The 26,930-nt window shown below is 38.8% G+C and overlaps 1 protein-coding gene across 8 annotated transcripts in view; it reads right to left on the minus strand.

Moving 5' to 3' along the window:
• The window catches only part of HECW2 (HECT, C2 and WW domain containing E3 ubiquitin protein ligase 2), a 390,676-nt gene that overhangs the window by 126,634 nt on the left and 237,112 nt on the right, over positions 1-26,930 (minus strand). For 7 of the 8 annotated variants that reach the window (XM_017946735.3, XM_017946736.3, XM_021923821.2 and 4 more), the window contains 3 exons: positions 17,026-17,133; positions 7,755-7,849; positions 2,917-2,992 (listed from right to left, as the gene is read on the minus strand). In XM_017946735.3, the coding sequence (XP_017802224.1) occupies positions 2,917-2,992; positions 7,755-7,849; positions 17,026-17,133 (279 nt within the window). Of the gene's footprint in view, positions 1-2,916; positions 2,993-7,754; positions 7,850-17,025; positions 17,134-17,858; positions 18,612-26,930 lie in introns of those variants that run through there. The other variant, XM_017946740.3, reaches the window with a different exon arrangement.

A 26,930-nucleotide genomic window follows, 5' to 3' on the forward strand; every position in this document is an offset into this window, starting at 1 on the left:
GCATGAAATAAATAGTAAGATCTTTGATCTGAAAACCAGTAGGAGAAGGAAAAGACGGGTAAAGAATTAGATAGGTACTTCAGAGAGGCTGCCACTATCTCATTAGCCTTGCAATCCCCATTCCTGACACTTCATAAACTACGTACTCATTATTAAATGCAGAATTTGCATCTTACTGTCAATTTAATGATGCTACTTTCACTTGGTTTTCTTCAGCAGGGAACAGCTTTGAGAAGAAAAGGCAATTGCCACATTTATTTTCTTGCCTTTCTTGATTGTGTTCCCCTTGAATCCAGACAGAAGAATGAAATTTCTTTATGTATTAAATCTATGCCCAAAAAAGGGATTTCTTTGTAGTAAATGAAGAGTAACATAGACAGAAATGAATGCCACAAAGTCTGACAGAGTTAAATAACTCACAAAAAATATTCCTTTGAACAAAAAGCATTCCACCAGATGATTAAGTCAGTGTGATAAATAATATCACTGTCAGATAAGCCTGATACAAAATTTTTCCACAATGGAACACTGAACAAATAAATCTTCCTTAATAAATACAACAAACTACCAATTATTTGTAATCTGATTATTTGGTTCCCTTTATCCATCTCATTTCTGATCTTTTCTTTTTTGTCTTTTACATATGCTATTGCTCACAAATATCCACACCATGTAACAGGCCAAAGAAGGATTCAAAGTCACAAAGGTTTGACGTGTTAAATATCCTAAGTAAAGCCTTATTTGAAACACATTTAAAATATTAATGAAAATACATTTTTAATTTTAGCTGTAAAATTCAAGTATTTGTGTCCCTACCTATCCACATATAATCAACAGTGGAATATTTGCAGGCAGCCATTCTATACTGCTTAAATGCTCTCAGATAAATATTATCATCCACTGTCAGTATGCTATAACCGGATTAACTTTTTAGAATTAACATTATAGAATTGGTTTCAGCTCCTTGTCATTTCTGTATACTGTCTGCAAATGTCTGGCTATACGGTAAGAAATAAAACAGATGTTAGGTAGCTAGCCTCCATGTGAATAGAGGTGCGATGTTGGAAGAAATGTGTAAGGAAGAAGCATTTGGCTGTGCCTCAAAGCTTGCTTCCTACTTTTTAGGAAAATGTCCTAAGATTTTTAACTCACAGATGGTCATTCTCACATAGTCAGTTAATAACATCCCATCTGGAGTCAAAACCAATAAGCATGTGTCATGCGATACGGATCACCTAAAAGCATAGGGTAATAATTTTAAACTAAGAAACCCATGGTTTATATCAAAACATCATGCAGTACACCATTAAAAAAACAATTTTTACCAGTCAATTAAAAAAAAAAAAACAAGAAACCCATGGTGTGGTCATACTCTAAATTTTTTGAGCTATTTGGGTCGACAAATTGTTTCTTGCCTATCATCAGGGATTTCAGTAGCTTCAGACCCTCAGTACCGTGAAGGTTTAAAGCACAGGTGTACAGCCAAGATGTTTTTAGGAAACAGGCAGATAAGAGGGGTAGGGAGATAGTACCACAGGCATGGTTATTTTTAGTGCCCTTCTACAAACCTAGATATTTTTTAAACCCTGATGGTTCCTAACAGAACATATTTATTGGTCAAACTAGAACCATAAGTCACTAGTTTACAGATGCTGAGATTCACCAGAGAAGCAAAGCAAAAAAGCAAGCTCATATGGGGAAAGGAGAAACATGCAAAACCAAACACAGATACTCAGAAGGCCATGGGCCAACAGTGAACTGATGTGTACACTTTAGTCATATGTGGTAATTATGCGTTGTGGAAGCGTCTGTTTCAGGATCGGGTCTTTTAACGCTCACTCTCACAACATGTTTTTGTTTGTTTGCTTGTTTGTTTTTTGCAGTCAAGAAAAGTGGATCTAATTTAAATTTTGGAAGTACGACTACAGAAAAATGAAAAAAGACATTCCAGTGAAGGAGATCCATTGGACTTTATTTTCTATGTATTGTAGCATGGTTATCTGTTTTAAAAGTCTATTTCAAATATGGATTTTCTTTTTTTTTTTTTTTTAATTAATTTATTATTATTATACTTTAAGTTGTAGGGTACATGTGCATAACATGCAGGTTTGTTACATATGTATACTTGTGCCACGTTAGTCTGCTGCACCCAGTATTCTTGACTTTATGACTACCAATTTATTTTCTAAAATCAGTGTCTTTCAAACTTTTTCGACAGTGTCCTATGTATGAAATACATTTTACATTGCAACCTAGTACACACAAATATAGGGATGTATATTATTGTATATGAAAATTTTCAGTTTGTATAAATTGATGCTTTACCCAAAAAAATTCCCTTCAGTGGTAAACTCTGACATTATTTTTTTTTAAATTACTGATTTTAACTAAATCAAACTTACAAACTGGAAATGAGTCCTGTCTCATAACTTAAAAAGCAGTGCTTTACTTGTATGGTAAACATACAAGCAATTCGACAAGCCAAAAACAATTAGCTTCTCCACTTTCCAATTTTTATGTGTATTCCTCCATAGATAAAGAAGTATATTGGGTTTTTTTCTCCAGTCTTCAAACTTTTCCTTTCTCTAGCTGAAGTAAGAATAAATGATTTTCAATAATCAAAGCTCCTCAGTGGGGTTAGCACATGTTACGTTGCAGTTTTTTTTAAAGTAACTATACATAGTTATACAGACTGTCTATCGCCAGAAAACTTGGTAGAAGAAATAATTTCTGAATTTATGTTAATAATTAATTTATCATGGTAAGAGATATACTTGAATTTTCAGAAGTATGACGCCCAAAAACTAGTTCACATATCATCATATCATATACGAAAGTCTGTAGAAAGAAGTGACTATTTATACCTTCGAAACTGTACACTTTCAAAGTGAATGTCATGTTTAAAGACATTCTTACCTGACAATGTAAAGCTAACGAGTTTTCGAGAATGCAGGTTTCCTGAAGCACCTCCCTCCATGCCTTCTGCACCCATCTGAAAGGAAAAAAACATGCGTCTGAAGTTTCAGAGGCGTATGATGCCACTGGATCTGTCTAGGAAACCATGTATGTACCCAGATGCAATGATTTTTGCATCAAACAGGTATTGTATCATGTGTCCTTTCATTTCCAAATCTTGGAACAGAGACACAAATGCTGATTCTTGGAGGAAAGATTAAAATGTAATCTTTACCCCAAATAAAAAAGATACAAGCTTAAAAATTCTCAATAACTATGAATCAAACTAATTTACATCCTTTTTTCCCTTTGATAAGAATATAGTTGATTTGTAGTAAATATATTACTATTACTATACTAAATGTTCTCTTTAGTTAAAAAACAAATATCAAGTTCCTTCAGATTTGTTAGGAAAATCTAGAATAAATGAAACAATTGATTTATATCAGACCTACCTGTATATATAGAATTACCCTCTCTTGTCAAGTATTTCTGAAAATCCACCTGGAGTCCTATCTCCCTTGTAGGCTTGTGTTCTATTATGCTGCAGGTACATGGCACATGCTATTATAATTAGCAATAAGAAGAATTTGCAGTGCTATTATACTGATAACCTTTTCCTGAAAGCTTTTGAGTAAATTATACCTCACAAGAAGCCAGTAATTTATAAACCACCCAGCAAATTTAGACCTTTCTCTCAATTTATGTGCAATTAATGCACAATTTGTGGCATATTAGGAAGAAAAACCTTCACAATACTCTGCAAAAGAAGTCAACAATACTGTAAGAGACAGAATTGAAGGCAGAATATACCCAAATGTGGGAAATAGAACCACGTTTTAATTCTGAAGTTTAGATTAAGTTCTTCTGACAAAGATTCTTTCCTTGAGCAAACTTTACTCAGGCTCTTTGGAGCCCTCTGCTCAACCAGGCAGGCCTTGGGCTTTTATCTCCATCCTTATAGAGTTTAGTTTTAGCAAAATCCCTGGTAAGTCAGTTTAGAGTCAATCCCCACCCTCAATATGTGATCACCCTTGATATCGGATCAAACTCCTCATCTCCCACCATCCTCCGTGCGATAACTGATCACTCTGGCCCTCTTTCAGCAAGAATTCTGTTAGGTCAGTTTAATAAGAATCCCCCTAAGCTCTTGGTAAATTTCCATCTGCCAATCCCTCCACTCCAACCCTGCTTTTTGGCTTCTAACCCCCACTTTCCCTTGTTATATCTGGAATTGAGCCAATTCTATAGTGAGTTCTCTTTTCCCCTAATGCAATAGTTCCTGACCTGAATTTGCTTTTACTACTTAACTACTGTCCAGGTCTGATTTTTTTTTAAACTTTTTCTCCACTTTATATTTGCTGCACTCCCCACACTCCTATAAAAATCACATAGCCCCAGGAGATAAAAGTCATCACTAATCCAAGCAAAGTTGAGAAATCCCATTCAAATTTTGAAGTATAAATTTCTACTGCCTCCGCTGTAACTCCTGTACTTTAGTCAAACTATTTTGCGTGCCACTTAACTGCATCCTGATTGCTTCACATGTCCTCTGCAACACACCAGGGTCCATCCAGGTATCTGTATTTCCTTCCATCTACAAATCCAATTCCTCAATCATAGAGTTGGCTCTCAACAAACACAGGTGGTTTATTATATTGTATTGTACTCCACTGACTCAGCATTCCCAGATTAACTAGGGCAGAGGCAGCAGTACACTGGCCAGACAACAAACTGCTGTGGCCATCTCACCCTGCTTTCACCACACACCACGCTGGACTACGACTGAGACACACCCTCGGTAACCTGCCACTCCTTCTGTGCCTGGACATAGGAAGATATCCCAGAAACTGTGGCCTCTCCACAAATGGGCCGCATGCCCCAGTAAGATGTGCCACCCCTCAAAACACATCTCTGTCGGCTATGGATACTTGTGCTCAGTGAGTTTAATGAGGCTGAAACAATTCATAACCTGTCTTCATTTAAAACCTACTTGAAAATTATAAGAAATTATGAGAAACAAGAGAAAATGTCCTCTAATTCTCATTTTTCAAATGTAATTCACCCTCTGGCAAAAGGCTTCCTGAAGCAATTCTCAAAGAATTCACAGAAAAAGTGTACTGCACAACAACTCTGGCAAAATGCTCATCTGAAATCATATCCAAATAATTCAATTTTTATCATTCATTACAATAAAGCCAGGAAAAACCAGACATTACCATTAGATACAGGGACATTAGGGATAATAAACACATCTGCACTCAATGTTTAGAGACTGGCTTTAAAATAAACTCACTCCATAGATTCATTCCAGGAAAATCCAGAAACAAGAATGTCAACCAAGTGTTGAAACAATACATGGTAGTGAGTAATGGCAGCCTTAATTTGTCCCTGAAGCCGAAAGATTTCCTGTTCCAAGTATCTGAGACACATATCACTGTGTATGCTGATGAATGACAATGACAACAAAATACAAATGACAGACAAGTCACAATTTTTTTTTATCTTCAATTCATTGCAAAAGGATATGTGAGAAAAGAAACCACATGATTAGGATAACAGCTCATTTCATTCCATGTGGAGTTTCTCAATTACTTCTTCCAGGTCTACTCTTTGTATCTGGCCATGGTATAATTGTACTAAGTGGGATGTGTACGTATCAAGGATGTTAATCAGTCACATAACTAAACATACGTCATATACCTAGGTGACCATCATGCTATTATGGTCATAATCCTGACCCCCAAAATGAGGTGTCCATGAGGCACAGCCTTTCAATTTTGGACATAGACCAAACTGTCCCAAGCTTGGTCAGAAATCGATTAACCACTCATTGCATTAGTCAATCTCTGAACCAAAATACACTATACTGATTGCTAGTGCTGTATCTGTGATGCTTTTAAGATGCTCTGAAACCCATATGAAGCAAATTAATTATCTCCAAACCATCCACAGGCTTTGACAGAGCAATCTCAATGCAAAAATCAATGGAATAAGACCAGTGTTCAACAAACCATAAACTCCCACTGCCTTAGATGATATCTGAATACTGAAATTGCTCAAGTATAAAAATCTAAATCCAGAAAATGCTTAATCATGTTTGGAAGCTGTTGTCTAATTTCAGACACAATGATTTTCTTAAAGATTTTATTAAAAACAGCCCCACTCTTCTAGCTTTGTAACTTTTCTTTTTAGAATAGTAACTGAAGTCTGTTCCAGTGCTTACTATGTGACATGGCAGACTTTGTAATCAACAATTGCTATTCTCTTTGTGACCTTCAAAGTCTTATATAGTAAATGTAGGCTTTTCTTTTATGTTCTATACTATGTTTACTACAATGAAAACTCAAATATAATTCTAATGTGAGCAGAGTACTTAGATATTGAGGATTTTGCACACACTATTCCCTCTGCCTGCAATGCTCTTCCCTCCGTCTTCACCTATAAAACTTCTTCAGCTTGTCTCTTAGACACACCTTCTTAAGGTAAGCCTTCCAGGAATTTCCCGATCAGGACAAATCCTACTACATAGAATATGCTCTCTTGCCCCATTTTGCTCCCTCTCATACAATTATCACTCAAACAAATATAATATTTGATTGATGTCTCTCTTCTGCACCAGACCTACGAGATCAATGACGGCGTTTTTCCTCATATTTCATCTGTAGTGGTGGCACAATGCTTAGTACTTAGCAGACATTTAATGAATATTTGCTTAAATGAATAGATGAGAGGGAAAGAATGCCTGATACAGAGGTACAAGCACTATCAGAGACAGCATAGGGTGAGTCTGAACAATTTCAAAGTGCTATTTGCAAAGACTGCTTTCTGAATTTCAACCTGACTACTTGCCTATTTCCAAAAATGCATGCATCTATAACTGTGTATATACACACACACCCACACATACAATGTTGTAAAGATTCTATGTCATGGGAGTCAGTAATTTTTTCTATGCTTTCATGACCTCATTTTTAGTAATGACTAATTACAACTGAAGTAATTTACATATCTTGGACTCTAAGAATCTCCCCAAACCACCTGAGTCCAACCACCCATATACAGTGGAGCTGTGTGTTGTGAGACTGTTAGATTCTAAAATAAAATTTTAAAAAATCACCAAATTGCCATGTTGGAAATGGGCGGGTTTTCTTTCAAAAGTCCAACACCACAAGTTTCCTACAAAAGTAAATTAGATATCTGTTTCTTCAACTGAAGGCCTGACTTCTGAAGTCAACTTCTGAAGTTAAAGAAGTTGACTTCCATTGAGTGACCACACTTTACCCAAAATATGAGCAGTACCTCTAGGCACTAGACCCAAACTCAGCACTAAGAAGGAAGCAGCACTAAGACCTTAAGGAAACAGTGCATTTGTGACTCCCCACTTCTACTCTCTGCAGCAACAGCTCCTTGAGTTGACTGGCAGGTAAATCACCCACACTTTAAATGCTTAAAATTCACATAAGATGCAATGCCACTCTTTCCTACCAACTGGTCACCCAGACTAAGTTTAAACCTTCCAGAATGTGGCACTTGCTACTTTGCTTCATGAATGGGTTTCCTCGAGAGTTGACTCTACAAACGACTGTTACAAATCAAATCCTACGTTTCCACTGATTTGAATTAGGAATTCGGGTATGTCAACCTTGTAAGCTATTTCCTTTCCTATAACAGTGCCCACACTGTTACATGTTTCCTTTTCATTGTTCCTCATAACCCTGTCAGGGCCGCACAGGCAAAAATAGAAATCAAGTTCCAGCATGGATCTCATGAGGCAGCTGGCAGCGAGGGGCACTCACCATTACAGCTGGGTTCTTCACGGTGATGCAGGGGGTCGTGGCTCGCAGGGCCCCACTAATGCCGTGGTAATATTTAAAACAGATTTTAATCTCCGCTGCAAAGCAATTGGAGAAAACAGTAATTTAAACAGTGAAACACGTCATTTAGGAATCAGCTGTGGAAATCCACCATCCCACCTCTCAGGGAATCCTACTCATGACTGATGACCTCTTTTTTTCCACTCAGAGGCAACAGATTACATCAATTTCTGTTTGATATTATATGCTTCTCCCAAACTTTGTAACCTCTCGAACATATCAGAAAAATAACGCACAGAAACATCATGTCAAAATAGAAACAGTGTAGTGATAAGAATGGGACTAGCTGGCATTTATTGAGGTGCTCCACAATGTACCACAGTGTTATGCCTCACGTTCATGTTGTCAGTGAACCCTCACAGAACCTTGGGAGGCAGAAATTCCTGTCCCCATATTACCGATGAGATGTTGAGGTTTGCTGTAGGTCAGACAGATAAGAAAAGACAGAGTCAGGACTCAAACCCAAGCTGTCTGATTCCAAAGCCTTCACTCATAACCTCTATCTACATTGACTGTAGCTCCCAATGGAAATAGAGGAAAAGCAGTCTAACAAAGCATGGAAGTATACTGTAGTAGATTCTCTAGTGACAGGGTCTGGAAATTTACATTATTTTAATTTTCCAAGTCATTTAAATATACCCAGTAGGCAGAGATCAAATCTACAAACAACTGATTCTATATCTCACAGCTTGTAGCAATCCACACATTTCATAAATTTTGTTCTGATACTTCCTCTTTGATAGAAAGTAATACAAATGCCAATTATGGTTTTTGGAAAGTAACTACAATTCCAAAGAGCATGAAACCAAATTGTGTTAAAGATAAACCTACAGTCACTGGAATTTCTCTGTATACGAAGCGCCTGAGTCACTGAAGTGTCACTGCGAGATGCATTTTTCCCAAGGTGTGTTCTAAATATGCAAGGATGCTGATGGGCAGGCCCTGGAGGGAGAATCCTAGGCTACGGGAGGGAGTTCCTCTCTCAGATGAGTCACCAGGACTATTAAAGTGCGGTTGCTCAACGTATTTCCCTAAGGAAGTTCCTCTTCCACTGACTTTCCCAACTGCACCAAACGGCCTCCTGCAGTCTTTGGTTTCCTTATTTTAAGAGAAATATATAATAACTGAAGAAAAATCCTCTCACAGGAATTTATATCATTACACTCCTCCTACCAATGACCAAATACTAAATCTCAAAAAAAAAGTTGTTAAGGAGGAAAAATATTGAGTCCTTCTATTATTTATGTTAATCACTATTCAGTAATTTATAATTTAATAAGCATCATCAGCCGGAAGATTTTTACTATGTACCTGCCACAGCACATGGCCACGCAGCAATGTGCCAGATAGTGCAAGGGAGTCAAGGAAAGGTTTCTGGTCTCATGGGTGTTCTGTAGGGTAGCTGCTCAGATGCCAATCACGGGCATGGCAAAATACAGAAGACACACAGTAAAAAGGAAGAGCACCAGGTCGAAGAGCATAGAGACCGTGGAGATTAGGGAAGACATGGTGGAGTCAGAAAGGTGTCATGAAAAAAACAGGTCTAATGGATGAGCAAAATGGGGCTAGAGAGAGTTAGAGTAAAGAATGGGAAAAGCAGGGAGGCACAGATGAAGCATGCTGGGTTTAAGGAATGGCGAGATGACCTACGCAGAAATTCTAGCTTTACTATTACTTTGCCTCCCTGAGAACTCTTCTGCAAATGACTTTCCTGGACACTAACACAGATTATTGGCTATTTTTGAAATAGTAAGAGCTGGACAAATATAAGCAAACTTTACTCTCCTACTTGCTTTTTTCCAAGACCAATAGCATTTAGTCTGCAAGAACAAAGCTAAGTAGTGTGCACGAGGACTGTCAGAGCAGAATAAAGTGTGGTAATGTGCGTGGGGATTGAATTCTTTGGACATGAGCTCATTGGCATTGCACTCTTCATGCTGGGGAAGCAACGTCGGTGGCTCTGTCTACAGGCAGCACTTCATAGATCAAATCAATGGTTAGCAAGTGAGCAGGCCATTTTTTCCACAGAGAGAAGTGCATTTTTATAAGACATCTTCCGCTAACTCTGTCTCAAGTTAGGATGCCATCTGCTTTTCCTAAGGTTTTAATAGTCAACTAGGTAACAGACAATGAGATAAAAAAAAAATGTGACTGCTTATTTTTTTTTTTTTTTTGGAGAATGATGATAATCATGCCAACTTTGCTGGCTGACCCATTTTGGGTGTTATTTTATTCCTTGCTATAACAAAAATCTCCAACCCAGATGACAAAGTAGAATCCCTGAAACTAAGATCAATGTATCTTAAATTGCACAAAAGCAGATTTTGTGGGCAGATCCAATCCCCCCAAATGCTACAGAGCTGCGTGTCACAGAAGCAAACAGCTGAGGGGATTTCCACAGATCACCCATTACAAAACCACACACACAGGCTGGTCACCAGAGAGGAAAACAGTCCTGGACAGAATGAGGAGTGGTTTGCGTAGGGATGGAAACTAGCTGCATCCTTCAGCAGGACATCAGTGAAGATTCCTGCCCCTCAAAATATCAGAATGTTCCACTCTGAGTGGGAGTTTTCATCTTCAGATGTTATTTAATGTTTCAGAACGTCACACAAGATTTTTAAAAATGGCGTAACTAAGCAACATCCCCTCTGACAAAGGGGGAGAGCAGCATTTTGATTAATGTATTTGAATATTTTGGTTATTGGAAGAGGTAACGGAAGAATACTCAGAAGGATGGAAAAGGGAAGTTGGTGCCCAGGGTCATGGGCTTCTGTTGCAGCTACAATGTGTAACCTCTAACTGCAAGAGGAGCTTTTTTTTTTTTTTTGTAAAAAGCTATTTCTGAGAAATATATACAAAAGCAGGTGGAAGTAAGCACAGGCATGATGATGGAGCATCCGATTAGGGAGGACCCCAGTGATCAACAGAGCCCAGCCCTGTTTATAAGCAGGAGAGATGGAGGACATGGACCAAAGAGCAATGTATGAGTCCATCTATCCTAGCTGCTTTCCCCACAGACTGATGTGGCAGGCAACATCTCCCCCTGCTGGCCTCAAATTATGAAAAAAAATATATAAAATATATATTTGTATATACACATATTTGTATAGAAATATATTTTAATATTTGCATATACTTATATATCCAAATATATAATATATGTAATATATATCCCCACACACACACACACACATATATATATATCTCCACTTCTTTGGGCTATAAAAAGAAGAGTATTTTGAATCCACTAATCAAAAGCATGTTGCCTCAGAGGGCAGTGAGCCAGGAAAAGGGAAAGGCATCCTGTATGAACCGGTAAGGACCTGCTGTCGGCTGAGCCAGGTCCAGCCTCAGGAGGAAGACAGCAAAGGATGAGCGGCATCTCCTCTCTGAGGCCCCTTCCGAACAGCTGAAGCCAGTCATAGATCATGACAATATAAGGGCCCCTTTCGATAATCTTCAGGATATGTTTACTTACAGTGTTACCAAAATACAGTTTAGTACTCTGTATTTGAATGTTCTTAAAACAGAAAAGGCCCTCTATTTTCAAGTTTTTGACTTACTAATTTTCATAAATACAAGCGAAGACGTCCCTCAGGGTAGCAGCATGCCTGCTGCCCTCTACCATGGGTTGGTGGGTGATCATTTGTGAGATGTCACTTTGGGCATATTCCAGGGCAAGTTGGGGAGGCAGAGGGGCTTTGAACAGTGTTTAGGAACTTAAACCTGTTCTCAACTAAAGGGGTCTCTGTAACTGTGTAATTCTGACACGGCATTTTAAATCAGTCATTCTACCACCTGTTTAAAACAAGAACACATTTCTGGTTTGTATATGAATAAAATATTTCCAGATAGATAACTTGACACTGGTTGTAGTGGTTGCCTTCAGGGTGGGAAAACTGGCAACTGGACATGAAGCTGGGGAGACATTTAATTTCAATTTTTATACTTTTTAAACATTATACTGTTTTGCATATTACCTATTCAAAAGTAGTTTTTAGAAAAGCAATCTCAACTCAGCTGTATTAACCCTAGGTATTTATGTAAGATTATATTTCAAGCCCTCTCTGAAAAAAGGTTCCACAAGCCACTCCCTGCAAGAAATGGTTTTGCCTCAGACTAGGATCTCATCCATTATCTTAAATAGCTACACGATTCACTTAGGCAGTAGTTAACAGCCTGTTCCTATTTAGAGAGTCTGGATTTTCCCCAAGTTTCTAGAAGTTGAATATTTTGAAGCATAAAGATGGATGGAATATAAATGTCCTTCTTCCTTTAATCATTTCTATTTTACTTAAATGGTAGAATAACCTAAAAAATCAAGCTAATCACAATTTATTCTAGAACATGACTTTCACCGTTGCCCTATGTGTTTTCATTAAAGTATTAATATTATGATTCTTATTCACAGCTTTACTTCTCATGCTTTTGAGGAAATTTACCCACATACCAGTGACATGCTCACTTGTCAGTTATATGTCATTGCAAGTTGTCTTCTCTTTAACAAGGGCCAATGGAGCCTGAAATGGCCAGGCTTTCCTCTGCTAAAACTGAGAAAAACAAAAGGGACAATATCCATGCAGATGTGGCAGAAACCTAACAGGACTAGAGAACTAACTGGGCCTAAAATATAAAGTATGAGGATGGGGGATGAAAAGCATTAAATCTCCATCCAAGGGGCAAAAAGACCTTTCTGATGTTGGTGAGAGGGGACTTAGGAATGGTGCAAGTTACAGAAAGGGCTCTGATAGTTAAAAACAAGAGACCGAGGTCACCCCATTTCCACCAAATAAAAAGGCACCCTTGACACATCTATTTTGGCAAGGTACCAAACTGAGCGCCACTCAGAGAAAAGACTCACTCACAGTTGTCACTTGCATACTGTTTCCTAATCCTGTATACATTTTCCAGGGTTGGGATGGGTAAGTATCTGAAATCGCTATGTAATTTATCAGTGTTTTGTCATATGCCTCAATGATCACATAACAATTCAGTACATAGCAATGTAGGATGAAGTTTAGTACTCTAAGCTCTCTCACTAATACAAGATTCAGTGAGTACCTAGAATAAGACCTAGCACAAAGGTAGTACTCAATGAATACTTCAGGATAGAAGGGGAGATAGACGGATGGATGGATAGAAGGAAGGAAGGAAGAACAAAAAGCAAATATGAATAAATGAATGACCATAACCCATAAAAGACTGTATAGAATGAAACAGACATTCTGGCATGCCAATACAACTTTTGAAACCTCTTAAATTTTAAAACTCACAAATGCATACTGCACAGATGACCCATTCAGGTTCTGTGAGCCTGAGCTCTCTTGAATATTTGACTGTCTTATAACAAGTAAGTGCAGATGAAGCTGACCCTCTTCTTGAATGCCCTGAGGGTCATATACCCACATTTACACTTGGTTTTGTCCTTCAAATCCATTCAAGTAAGCCCTATAATGAAATAAGTTTGGACTACCTGCCTCCTCTGGGGATTTATACAGACAAACTAAAGCCATCTTAAATTCACAAATAGTGCTCAAATCCAGGTTTTCCCTGGAACTTTAATAGATCAATTTTCAGAGATTTTTAAACCTTTGTTTGGACTTCTGGTGAGTTAAAGATAAACAAATTTCCTTTCTGCAGATGAAAACAAATATTTTTAAATACTTTGCGTTTTCAGGATTGGAGGTGAAAAATATTTTAGAAGCTGGCTAATCTCTTCTCAATTTTTAAAAAAAGTTCCATGCCATCAGCTCCAGAGATTCAACCAACATTCCTTTGTGAGTCCCTTTAAGAATGCTCTAGTCAGACAATGGGTTTTAAAAATGACATCCAGCCAGGCACAGTGGCTCACGTCTGTAATCTCAGCACTTTGGGAGGCCGAGGTGGGTGGATCACTGGAGGTCAGGAGTTTGAAACCAGCCTTGCCAACATGGTGAAACCCTGTCTATACTAAAAATACAAAAATTAGCCGGGCATGGTGATGCATGCCTGTAATCCCAGCTACCTGGTAGGCTGAGGCAGGAGAATCGCTTGAACCCAGGAGGTGGAGGTTGCAGTGAGCCAAGATTGTGCCACTGCACTCCAGCCTGGGAGACACAGCAAGACTTCGTCCCAAAATAATAATAATAATAATAATAATTGACATCCCAAAGACACAGACTATTTCTAGGCATTATAAATATAATTACAACTTCTTTTATATTGCAAGGGTAGGGATGAGTGTTTTGGGAGACTGCTTCATTCTGATTAATGAAGAAAGACTTATTCAAAGGAGAATCTTTCTAAAATTCCTATTCATTGTCCTGAACTTTAACTTACACTACATTTCTCAGTCTTTAAAAAATGCATTACTGAATATTTCCAGTTTTACAATTATGCTCCACAATACTCCCAATTTTACGTGAGAAGAATTAAGGTGGAAATGCTAAAATACGGAGAAAAGGAAAAAAAAAAAAAACCAACTTCTCTTTTCTTCATTCCCAACTCCTAGCTTCAATGTCAAGCCCATTTCTATTAAATACTAGGGTGAGATGTAGAGAAATCAGTCAAGACAGAGCTATTTAACGATCGCCTAATCATCCAGCACATGATGAATCTCTAACACTTTGGGAGGGAGAAAGAAAATCAATCACAGCAAAGGGGATACTCTGTAAATGGGCTTTTTCTCAAATAATATTCCAAATTATAGCAGCATGTGGTACTGACTTCTTCCCAGGGGTTCACATGAGCCTTGTAATATCAGTCTGCACACTGCAACAGGCAATAATTACCAGCAGCCTTCAGCATTTTAGAGTGATTTTGCTAAAATCACTCCAAAGGAAGTGATTTTACCTTTTCCCCTGAAGTTCAGTTGGCAATATTTCTCAGCTAGATCAGCTTTTTAAGCACTAGGATCCTTTCAAAGGAGGAATCACACTGAAAGTAAAACCAGCGATTTCCCATTCCATTTTCCCACATTCTTTTATCACTTATTTCTTCATTACTTAGACAGTCGTGCCAGCTGGGCAATGTTGGAACGTTACGTAGACGTAGGTCAGAAAAACAAATCATCCATAATTCCACCTGCCAGAAACCATCCTCATTCACATGTTGGCAAGTTTTCTTCCAAACTGTTTCCTATATGCTGTGCTATTAGCTAGGATTCTGCTAAATGTACCTGCTTCCCCTTTCCGACCTTCCTTCCTCTCTGCTTTTTGGGAGCATTTTCCCTTAAAAACGACATTTCTTTTAAGGTTTAAGAGAGAATCCAGTCAGAAAATTGGAATATGAAAAGAAGACATTCCTTATGGGACAGAAGCAGGATTAGAGAAAGTTCTAGAGTGCTGATTTACTAGTAAGGATGGTGAAAGAAATTATTTCACGCCTTTAATGGCAATTCAAAGTAATAGACATTAATCTTTTAAGATAACTGTGTATTAGAGAAGTTTGATATGCTTCAATAAAGATATGCTTGCGGCAGGTTTCCATTTAATCAAATCTTTAATGTTCACGTTTAGTAAGTGCTATCTTTAAGTACTAGTACCCACACATTCTCTTTTATATTAAATCTTTTGCATATACTAATCTTAAGGCTCACTCAGAGCTCAACAACTCAGAAAAAGTTTAAAGAGCCCATTTTTTTTTTTTTACATTAAAGAAAAATGGCTAGGCACAGTGGCTCACGCGTGTAATCCCAGCACTTTGGGAGGCTGAGATGGGCGGATCACCTGAGGTCGGGAGTTCGAGACCAGCCTTACCAACATGGAGAAACCCTGTCTCTACTAAAAATACAAAATTAGCTGGGCATGGTGGTGCATGCCTGTAATCTCAACTACTCTAGAGGCTGAGGGAGGAGCATTGCTTGAACCCGGGAGACAGACGTTGCGATGAGCCGAGATTGCGCCATTGCACTCCAGCCTGGGCAACAAGAGCAAAACTCTGTCTCAAAAAAAAAAAAAAAAAAACAGAAAGAAAGAAAAATAAACTCTATAAATGTAGAAGTTAACCTGGACCAACTAGTAAATCATTTATTCCTTCATTCTTCTATATATTCCACAAAAATGTATTGAGTATTCACTACTTTTTCAGTAATATTGGTGACAACCATAAATAACACCATCACCCAACATAAAAAGGGACAAGATATTTTTGTGAACCAGGCACTATATATGAGCATTTGAATTTACAAATGACTATAACACTGAATTAATTAGGTAATAGTTGAGTTATCTGCAATCAATGTCTGATTTTCTAGTAAGCTGACCTCAATGGCAGTGAGCCCCAGTCTATTTCATCAACACTTTGAAAAGACTGGGGTCCAAACATGAAGTTATTCTGCTGCTGGCAAAAATTATAATGAGGTATTTCAAAGGCAAGTCATGTTATTAATTGAAATCTTGAATTATTCTTTCTGAAATTAATATGAATAAATATTAATTATAGATATAAAGGGTATACAAAATGTGTAAAGTACTAAAGTAATCATATATAATTTATATACCATACATTCATAATGTACATGTAAAATATAATACACCATATATATTTATGTATATATACACATGTATATGTATGTACCTGTAATATTTATTTGCATATATATGTAAATGTGTATGTATGTGTGTGTGTGTGTGTATACATATACACACATGCACATATTACATAGTTGTCCCTGTCCCTTGATATCCATGGGGGCTTCATCCCAAGACCCCCATGGGATACCAAAATCCACAGATGCTCAAGTTCCTTATATAAAGTGTCAGAGTATATGCATATAACCTGTGTACATCCTCTCAAATACTTAAATTATCTCTAGATAACTTAAAAAACCTAATACAATATACAATATAAAAGTTATGCAAATAATTGTTACCCTATAATGTTTAGGGAATGATAAGAAAAAACGTCTGTACTTGTTCAGTATAGTGACTTTTTTTTTCCTGAATATTTTTGATCCACAGTTGGTTGAATCTGTAGACGTGAAATCCACGGATATGGGTGGCTAACTGTATATTGAAACATACACAGTTTTTTCAAAATATGTGAACATTCTTTACTGAGCATTTTCTAAAACAATATATTTTCCATCATGGCATAAATATGGAAATTCAAACCAAAGAATTTCAAAATAACATTCAAAAAGACTCCGTAGAATTCTGCATACCTATGCAATGTTCAATAATAAGTTTGTATTTCACACTCAGCTACTTACGTTCCATGAAATAGGGCCCAGGCTCAATTCTCCATACAATTTGCCCTTTTTGGGTTCCAGTCACACCCCTGTTTTTAGAATCCCAGAAGTTGGCTGGAGAATTCTCATCTGGAAAAACCAAAGAAACACTTTTCAGCTTAATTATAACCTGTCTCTGCTTAGCAGGAAGATTAACATACATTCTAAAATAAATGGAAAAAAGATAAATGAGAAAATACAATGCATTTTATCCTTAATGACTACCTCCCAGCAGAGTATTACCCGAGTTTCTATGCTCGCATTTATGTGGGAGAAAGGGGGCTGGGTGGAAAGAAGATGGCATCTCTGGGCTTGGCCAAGGTGGTCAATGTTGCCAAAAGACAAAACTGCAAAGAACAAAGGGTACAACTGCTACAACTTTAGCTATGAGCTGATTTATAACAAAGTGGTTGGGTGTGCTCCCATTTGTAAAACCCTTTTATAAAAAGGAAAGGAAGAGCAGACCTAGGAGAATATAACGGAATTCAAGATGGGATGAACAAAAGGAATGTTAAGCGATGAAAGTGAGTCAAGATACAGTACAGCTTTGCCAGGAACAGTGTTTAGGGAACACAAACCAATTTCATCACATCTGCCAGGACAGTTCTTTGCAAAAGACCAAAGGCATAGACCTTGAGACAAGATAAGAAAAAAAAAAAAGAGTTTCTATAGTCTTTCGTGTGGAAGAAGAATAGAAAGAACAGTGATCCCCCAAACAGGCCTGAAAGCAGCATTTTCCAAGCTTTCTGACCTCATGGCACAAAGAAATGGTAATATTTGTATGGCACACTAGATTCAACAGAAGCCATGCTTACAATTTAATATGACAGGCAGGGATGCTCTGGCTTCCTCAGGCTCTGCCCCCAGCACCCTGAAGACTGGGGATTCATGTTCTGTAATTTGTTCACATTACACTAGTTTGAAGCTCTGTCTTAGTGGCCTAGAATAGGAAATGAAACTAGAAAACATGAAAAGACCAATGGAGTTTTATAGGCACATTAAAAAGTATATAGTGATCCTGGCTCTTAATGCCAGATGTACCTCATTCGTTTCCCCAAATCCCTTTCCAAGGAGGAAGGATCAAGGTTGCGCTTTACTTTAACTGAGAGTTGGAATAAAGCAGACGGGGTGAAGTAAGAGCTACACTAAAAAAGGAAAGATGGAGAAAGTCCCAAGCCCAAAGGAATAATCCTGAGGAGAAAAACCTGTCTTCTTTTAAGCCTGAAAGAAACAGAAAATGGGTCAAATCAAGGGGTCAGAGGGATTTCTGTCTTTTCTGTGGTTGCCCTATTAGTTTCATCATATTGAAAAGCCAAAGAACTTTGGGAGGGACGGTCCTTTCATGCATTTGCATTGAGCACTTTATAAGTCAAAGGTTCTTTATTGTGAAAGGCCAAGCAGCAGCCACTGTTCTTTTAAGAATGGAAAGACATAACCCATTCATGGCATCATATCCTCTCCTGGACAAACAACGTGAGCAAACAACTCCATTTCATCACAGAAATGTAACCAAGATGCTGATATTTAAAAACAAAAAAACAAGCAAACAAAAAATTCAATTTCTGTTTGGTGACTTTTTTTTTTTGAGATGGAGTCTCATTCTGTCACCCAGGCTGGAGTGCAGTGGCGCTATCTCAGCTCACTGCAACTTCTACCTCCCAGGTTCAAGCAATTCTCCTGCCTCAGCCTCCAGAGTAGCTGGGATTACAGGCGCCTGCCATCATGTCCAGCTAATTTTTTCATTTTTTATGTTTTCAGTAGAGACAATATTTCACCATGTTGGCCAGGCTGGTCTCGAATTCCTGACCTTGTGATCCACCTGCCTCAGCCTCCAAAAGTGCTGGGATTACAGGTGTGAGCCACTATGCCTGGCTAATTTTTGTATTTTTCAAAATACAAAATAGAAAATAGAGATGGGGTTTCACCATGTTGGCCAGGCCGGTCTCGGACTCCTGACCTCAGGTGATCTGCCTGCCTCAACGTCCGAAACTGCTGGGATTACAGGCATGAGGCACCACGCTCAGCCTGGTGAAATCTGTGATATTTAACGAAATAAAAGTTAGCCCTTTGAAGTCAAGTGGCTAAATTGTACCATGAATATTCAGGTTCACACAGAACACAGATGTTCCATATATGACAAAAAAATAGGTCAGAAGCAGAATGAGCTGACCCTGAGCAGAAGCTGGATGGGGCTGTTTTGATTGCAGAAAACAAGTCCAAATGCCATGGCCAGTGACCATCCTTTGGCCTTCATAAGGAAGAAAAGCTGCTGCGTTATTCCCTGCCAACCAGGGTGCTTGTCAAGTACTATTCTGATTATTCCAAATGGAAATTTTTCTTTGATGAGATCATATTCCTGATAATTCATTATCCTTGACAGATACAAATACTTCTGCCATTGAGTGGCAGCAACCCTTAATTGCAAATATGACTCCTGAGAAATAAACAAGTTTAGGGACACAGAGTTCACATTACTGTGAAATGCCTACTACAATCTCTACAACTGCTACTGCTCCTACTGTGGCTAGCAGAGCCATGGCCAGCCTTGGCACATCATACTAAGAAATGCCTAGAATGACTCATTCCTTTTCTTTGTTCCAAGAAGATCTATTCTAAGTAATCCTTTAAATTTTTTGTTCACACCTTTGTTTAGGTTGCAGTCAATTTTGGTCTAGCCTGAGAATCTTTTTAGATTGGTAGCATTTTCTCTGCTCAGATCTATTGTTCATGGATTTTTTTGTATACGCAACATATTTTTTTCCTATATTCAATGAACTATTTTTTTTATCCTCATTTAGTACCTGTATGAGGTGATTTGGTTTTTTTCAAAACGCCCCCATCCCAAAGTAAGAACAATAGCTGGCCCAGGTGCAGTGGGTCATGTCTGTCATCCCAACAGTTCAGTAGGACAAGATAGGAGGACTGCTTGAGGCCAGGAGTTTGAGACCAGCCTGAGCAATATAGCAAGACCCTGTCTCTAACATAAAAAAAAAAAAAAAAAATTTAATTAGCTGGGCATCGTGGCATTCACCTGTAGTCCTAGTTACTCAGGAGGCTGAGATGGGGGTGTCCCTTGAGCCCAGGAGTTTGAGGCTGCAGTGAGCCATGATTGCACCACTGCACTCTAGCCTAGATGACAGAGCAAGACCCTGTCTCAAAAAAAAAGAACAATAACTGAATATAAATAGGTATATCAAAGAAACAATTCTGAATCCCCCACATGTGTAATACAGAAGTAATTATAAATTTATTTCTTCCTTTAACCAAGTAAAGGTTCTGACAAATCATCGAATGCCACTGGTCTTTAAAACCAAGATACACTTGGCCACTTCCCTCTCTCGTTTCTCTTAACTATTCCAAATCTGTCTCTGTCCTCACATCCCCTACCTAATTTCCACCCTCATTGGAACTCTGTATGAACTCTGTGTCCCTAAACTCGTGCATTCTGTGGCATCTATAGAGGACATTAGGCCTTATCTCCCTTGATTTCTCCATCTTCCTATTACTATCTCCTCTGTATCTGTGCCTACTTCTTGCCTTTTTTTCTACTCTCCCTTACAGTGGTGCCTGCGGCCCCCTCCTCTCCACCAGTCACTTCCTATCATCTTAATATTTAACCTTTTCCTCTAGAGGGACCTTCCACTCAGCCTAGAAACCTGTCAGCTTCCATGAGGCATACTCTCGTGCTTTTGTCTTTGCTCTTTGACCATTATCTTCCTTGCTGTCTTTCCCATCCTCATTCCTATTTCCTCTCCTACTAGGATTAAAGTGTCTGTTTTTCTGTTACAATACAGTCTATATTACAGGAGTATATATTCTAGATTCTTAGGTCACTTCCTAGTGGAAATATAATTACAAAGAAAGAAACATTGGAGATGTTAATACATATATACCCAAATACCTTCTAAATCTAATTTTGTTTGGTAGGGTTTATATTAAGCTTGTCTCTTCATGTCTCACAACTTCTTCATTCTCTTACAAATCTAGTTGGCTACACATTTTCTCTAAATAGAAAAGTGAAGTGTGTGTGCGTGTGTGTGTGCACACATGCACACAGTCTCAAGTGGTCTTCCCACCTTGGCCTCCCAAAGCACTGGGATTACAGATGTGAGCCACCATGCCTGAACATGATACTTACCCAAAGTGATTTCATTTATTATTATTATTTTAAATTACAACTTAGGGCTACTCCAATTAATTCTGTTACTAACACTGGAATTACTTATGTTAATTCTGCTTCTTCAAGGGAGAAACAAAGTGTTGGGACCGAGGAGATAAAAGAGTAGAAATAAAAGATTACAACACACAACCCTCTTCTACTAACTATATAATGACTCAGAGAAATTTCTCAGAGCTTGTTAATGAGGTGAGAAATAGGCCCCTTTTCCTTCATTAAAACATTAGTGACATTATTAAAACATAAAGGTAACATTATTTTTAGGAAGAACACCTAGGAGTCTTAAACAGAATCTGTATATAAGCAGACTTACCAGCATCTCCTGCACATTCACTGTCACAGCCTCACGGGTTACCTTCTCTTTTAGCTACCTGATCCTCCAGGGCAAAGAATGCCCAACTTCATTGCTCACAATGAATGAGGGGGTGGGTGGTGCTTCTTTAAAATGCTAATTCCTGCATGGTGGCTCATGCTTATAATCCCAGCACTTTGGTAGGCCGAGGCAGGCAGATCACTTGAGGTCAGGAGTTTGAGACCAGCCTCGCCAACGTGGTGAAACACCGACTCTACTAAAAATACAAAAAATTAGCTGGGTGTGGAGGCACGTGCCTGTAATCCCAGCTATAAGGGAGGCTGAGGCAGGAGAATTGCTTGAACCTGGGAGGCAGAGGTTGCAGTAAGCCGAGACTGTGCCACTGCACTCCGGCCTGGGCAACAGGGCAAGACTCCATCTCAAAAAAATAAACAAACAAAATGCTAATCCTTGTGCTGATCTTCCAGAGATTTTGAATTTAGTAGGTTTGAGTCTGGGCTCAGAAATCTCAATTTTAGCAAGCACCCCAACCAGATGATTCAGATGCAAATACCATAAAGACCACATTTTGAAAAATTCTGTTCCATGGTTATTTCCAGGGAAATTGAGCAATCACACCAATGCTGTGGACCATGCATATGTCTTTGACTGTTGTCCCTCTCATTTGTTACCTTGTTCATTCATTCATTCATTTAACAGGTATTTATTGACTGACTACTATGAAGATCATAAGCATCTATTTCTTGCCATAAGGAGCTGACAGGATAGTGGTGGGAGACCGGCACATAGATATACTGCAATGCAAAAATTACTATGGTAAAGGTAACCATGTTTTGTTAAAAGAGGAAAAAAGAGGAGGAATGATTAGCCATCCTGGTATCTGTGTGTGATTCATATGGTTCTGAGCTGCTGGGCTTAAAGTGTCTTTGGAAAGGGTTTACGGAGATCTCCTTTGAGAATTCTACAAATCGAAGCCAGACATTGTTTCCTCATCCTTTCCCTAGACATATACATTTCTTTACCTTCCACGGTTCTCATTTTTGGTTCTATGAATGGTCATCAGAAACAACCAAGGAGTGGCCATATTTAAAGCTGAATTCAGAGGTTAATGTTACCATTTTTGCTTGGGCCCCACAAGATTATCCTTTTCTTCCCTGGAAAAGTTGATAATTATATTAACCTACAATGTAATTATAAAGAGTAATCTTTTAAAAAACTAATTCTTTTTTTTAAAAAATGACACACAAAGCTAAAATAATGTAAAAATAAAAACTTTAATTTTTTTTCAAGTTCTTTCTTCCCCATAATATTCCACACAGAGAGATGGGTGTGAAAATTATTTTTAAAAGATTAATTTTTTTCCTGTACATGATTCTTGGATTTCCAGAAAATTATCCTTTTAAGATAACAAGAGAATATATAGGAAACATGACCAGACATATCAGACAATCCAAACATATTCTAGATTTGGAAACATTTTTATGTCTATATTAAATATCTCCAAAACCTCCATACGGTACTAGAAATAAAATAGAAACAAAAAAAGTATCCAAAGCACTTACCCTCCTACCAATCAACCCAGGGGAGTTGAAAATAGAGGAGAAATTTTTTGAGGAAGATGCCATGTGACCAATTGTGCCAGAGAGAAGAAAAATAATACTTTTGAATTTTATTTTGCTTTAAAGTAATTCCATCTCTTCTCTCTATTTTCTTTAAAAATGGCATAAATTCTAAATTGATTTTCAATTACCTTTTGTGTATAAACTGAAAACAACTGTGTCCTGAGATTGGAACCATAAAGATGCCTGATCTTATTCTGGGTACACTCGGGAATTAGATGCCTGTCTGGAATTTGGGATTGGAAAGCAATACTAAGCTAGGAGTTGAACCAAAATAATCATTCTAGACCTGGGCAAAGAACACCCCTTCAGAGGGACTGCTTGACTGTTAAAATGGTACAAATTTATCAGCACGCACCAGGCCAGTTACTGGAATCCCAGAGCAACACTGAGGAGAAAACTGACAGTGACTTTGAGAGCTGAGCGATACTGTGGAAAGGGGTGGGTCTTCACCACTGAATGTAGCAAATCAAGCACCAATTTTATTAAGTACTAGGATAATTCACTGGCAAACTTTCTTATGAATTTGCAAACTTAGCATTAGTTTTTAACACAATCTCCCTAGATGCCCAATTCTTTACATGAAATCTCTGAATGGAGAAAAGAGCGTGTCTGACATGTTCAGAGACTACAATCATGGCACCACCAGGCCACCTGCTAAGAGGGCACCTACTGGTGACTACGGCTTTGAAACCACTTGAATGGCACCAGAATGACTTGCTGAGAACAATGTGCCCGAGATTGCAGAAATGGGCACCAGGACATTACAGGGCAGAAAAAAACAACACGTGCTGAGAAGAGCCAATGACAAGACTGCAAGGTCTGGCCTTGGGAATATCTGTGCACTGAAAGGTGTGCAAGACACTATCTCTGACATGGACCTCATCATCACCCTGGAAGGGAATGCTGGCAGGGTGGAGAGGTACAGGGCACATTGTTGAACTCACATCATGCACTACCAAGTTTGAGAGAGATGTTTTATTGCTGTATCCTCTATAGCAGGGTATCACAAGCAGGGCGTGGGGCCCAACTGGAGAATGTGAAATGTTTCACTAGATCCAAACTGGGTGACATATAGTCAAGTCTGAACCACACCCCTGAGGGGTCACCTGCACACTCACACCTCTAGATGTACTAGTCAAAGGGAGGAGGCTCTGCTAAGCAACTTCCTAGATAAAAACAATTGGTCCTAAACTATTTGATTAAACACTCATTTGAAAAGGAAAAAAAATTACTGACAGCCCAGTGAGAAGAAACACTTGGACTCATTTCAGTAAACCCCTCCCAAGAGTTACAGTCATGACCCAGTATATCAGATAATAAGGTGCAGTTCAGAAATGGCTTACAAAAGAATCAATTTCAAACACAGGTTGCACTGGCATATAGAAACATGTCTCTCTTCTGTTTAGTGGCTCCCTATTTTTCTCAGAGTGAAATCCAAAGTGTTGATGATGGCTTCCAGTGCCCACAGGACATGACCAACCACTCCCTCCAAGTACAGCTCTGACCTCACCCTTCCTGCCTTCCCTGCCTCCCTCCTTACTCCCTTCCAGCCACACTGACCTCCCTGATGTCCCCAAAGGTGTGCTCAGGATTTGGCCCCAGGGACTTTGCTCTGGCCATTCCATTCATCTGGAACTTTCCCCCAGATACCCTTATGTCTCAATTCCTCCCTTCAATTTTGTAGCTCATATGTCACCTCAATGTGGCCTACTCTGACTGCTTCATTTTGAAATGCAAGTCTTCCTCCAGCATTCCTGGACTATCTTACTCTGCTCAATTTCCTTTCCATAATCCTTATCACCTTCTCACATACTCTATACGAGTCTAGTTACACATTTTAATATATTGTCTGTCTTCCTCTCTTGAATGTAAACTCCAAGAGGTCAAGGAATTTTGTCTATTCTGTTTACTGATGTATCCCAAGTGCCTAGAATAAAACCTGACACATAGTAGGTGCTCACATTTGGTTGAATGAAAGATATTGATAGCGACAAAAGGCAGATAAATGCCTAGGTAGATAGGGGCGAGTCCCTGGTGAAATGCCACCTTCAAGCCAAAAACAGCCTGAAGGCTGAAAGACCAGGCCACTGGTTCTGGATGAAAGCTGTGATCCAGAGTGAGAACCTCTGTTCGTGTTTGCCCACCCTTTCCTCATTGGTTTTTTCTGAATAATGCTTTTAAACCAATCAAATGCTGCCTTTTCCAATACTGCCTATGATCTGCCCTTCCCCCATCTTATGCCTATAAAAACCCCAGACTCAGCCACACTGGGAGAGACAACCTGACTTAGGGTGACAGATGACCTGACTTAGGGTGAAAGATCACCTTCCTGTCCCTTCTCCATTGAGAGCTGTTTCATTGCTCAGTATAATTCTCCGACCTCATCACCCTTCGATTGTCAGTGTGACGTCATTCTTCTGGGACGTGGGGCAAGAACTCAGGACCCACTGAATGCAGGTACTCAGAAGGCTGTTAATACTGTGGCCCTCTGCCCTCCACCAGTGGAGGGTAGCCACCCCATGCAACAAGAAGCAACACCAGGGCCAAGCCCCGGCCCCAGAGCCATGGGCCAGAGTGGGGCAAGGAGCTAACTGGGCTGTTAACACACTACCATCAGTCAGGCTGCAGACAGTGGGACTAAAAGAGCTAATTACCACACTGTAACACCCCTTCTGAGGCTTCAGGGTTGTGGCCACCCCTGCCTAGGCACCACCACATTCCCCTTAGGGTGACATGACTGGTCCAGCCACAAGCTCTGCACAGAGCCTGCCACTGCACCAGTGCTTGAAATGGCCAGCCAGACCACACACTCGCTCGCTCACATACCCGCTTCCACTAGGGGCTGAGCACACAGTTGCAGCAGCCCCAGGATCCACACTGGACTGCAAGCCAACTAGACAGGGTGACTCCTGCTGCAGGGGCCGAGAAAAATCCTGCATCAGTATCTCAGTATCTTCTTTTGATTATATTATATTAATTTAATATTAGTACTATATTCTTAAAATATACAAAAGAGAAATAAAATGCTCACCATGGAATATACAAAGCCTTTTTAAAGAGATCTCCATCTTATTCAGTATAGGGAAAAACAAGGACAACATTGCAAATTCTTCGTAAGCATTATCAGGCAAATTCCACAAGACCAGCTTAAACTCTGGATCTTTATAATAATAATTTCCAATTAACATTCACACTTAATTCATCCACACTGCTGATGTGCCATTCAACTTTGTTTATGTCCTACAGTTAGTCACACCAAAACACAAAAAAGATAAAGAGGCTTACCTAAGATCACATAACCAGTTTTGAGTAAGGCCTTTGAAACATCTTAAAGTTCCTTCTTGATAAGGGCTTTCAGAGCATTTCTAAATTAAGATTTTTTCCCCCCAACTGAATGTTTTACTACATAGGATTTGTGATAACTCAAATTCTTTGATAATGCTTCAAATGGAAAATTACTAAAGGCTTACTTACATCAAACAAGAAACTTATAATTTATGGTGGCTATTGTAAAATTTATGATAAATCTCATGTGAAAATAAAATAAGGCATTTGCAATAGTTGCATCCAATTTCATGATAAAAATGTTAGCAGGAATGAGGTGTTCTTTGTAAAACTTGAGACTTAAAGATTTCCGAAGTCTCTTTCAAGTACACAACTGCTGTCAGTACATGATTTTCCCCATCATACTTGCATGACTACTTTCCTTTGGCAATTATGCTTTATAATGAATATGTAAACCCAAGCCCTTTTAAATGGTGAAGTATGGCCAGCA

This window comes from Papio anubis, chromosome 10, assembly GCF_008728515.1.
Source record: "Papio anubis isolate 15944 chromosome 10, Panubis1.0, whole genome shotgun sequence".
NCBI classification, from domain to species: Eukaryota; Metazoa; Chordata; class Mammalia; order Primates; family Cercopithecidae; genus Papio; species Papio anubis.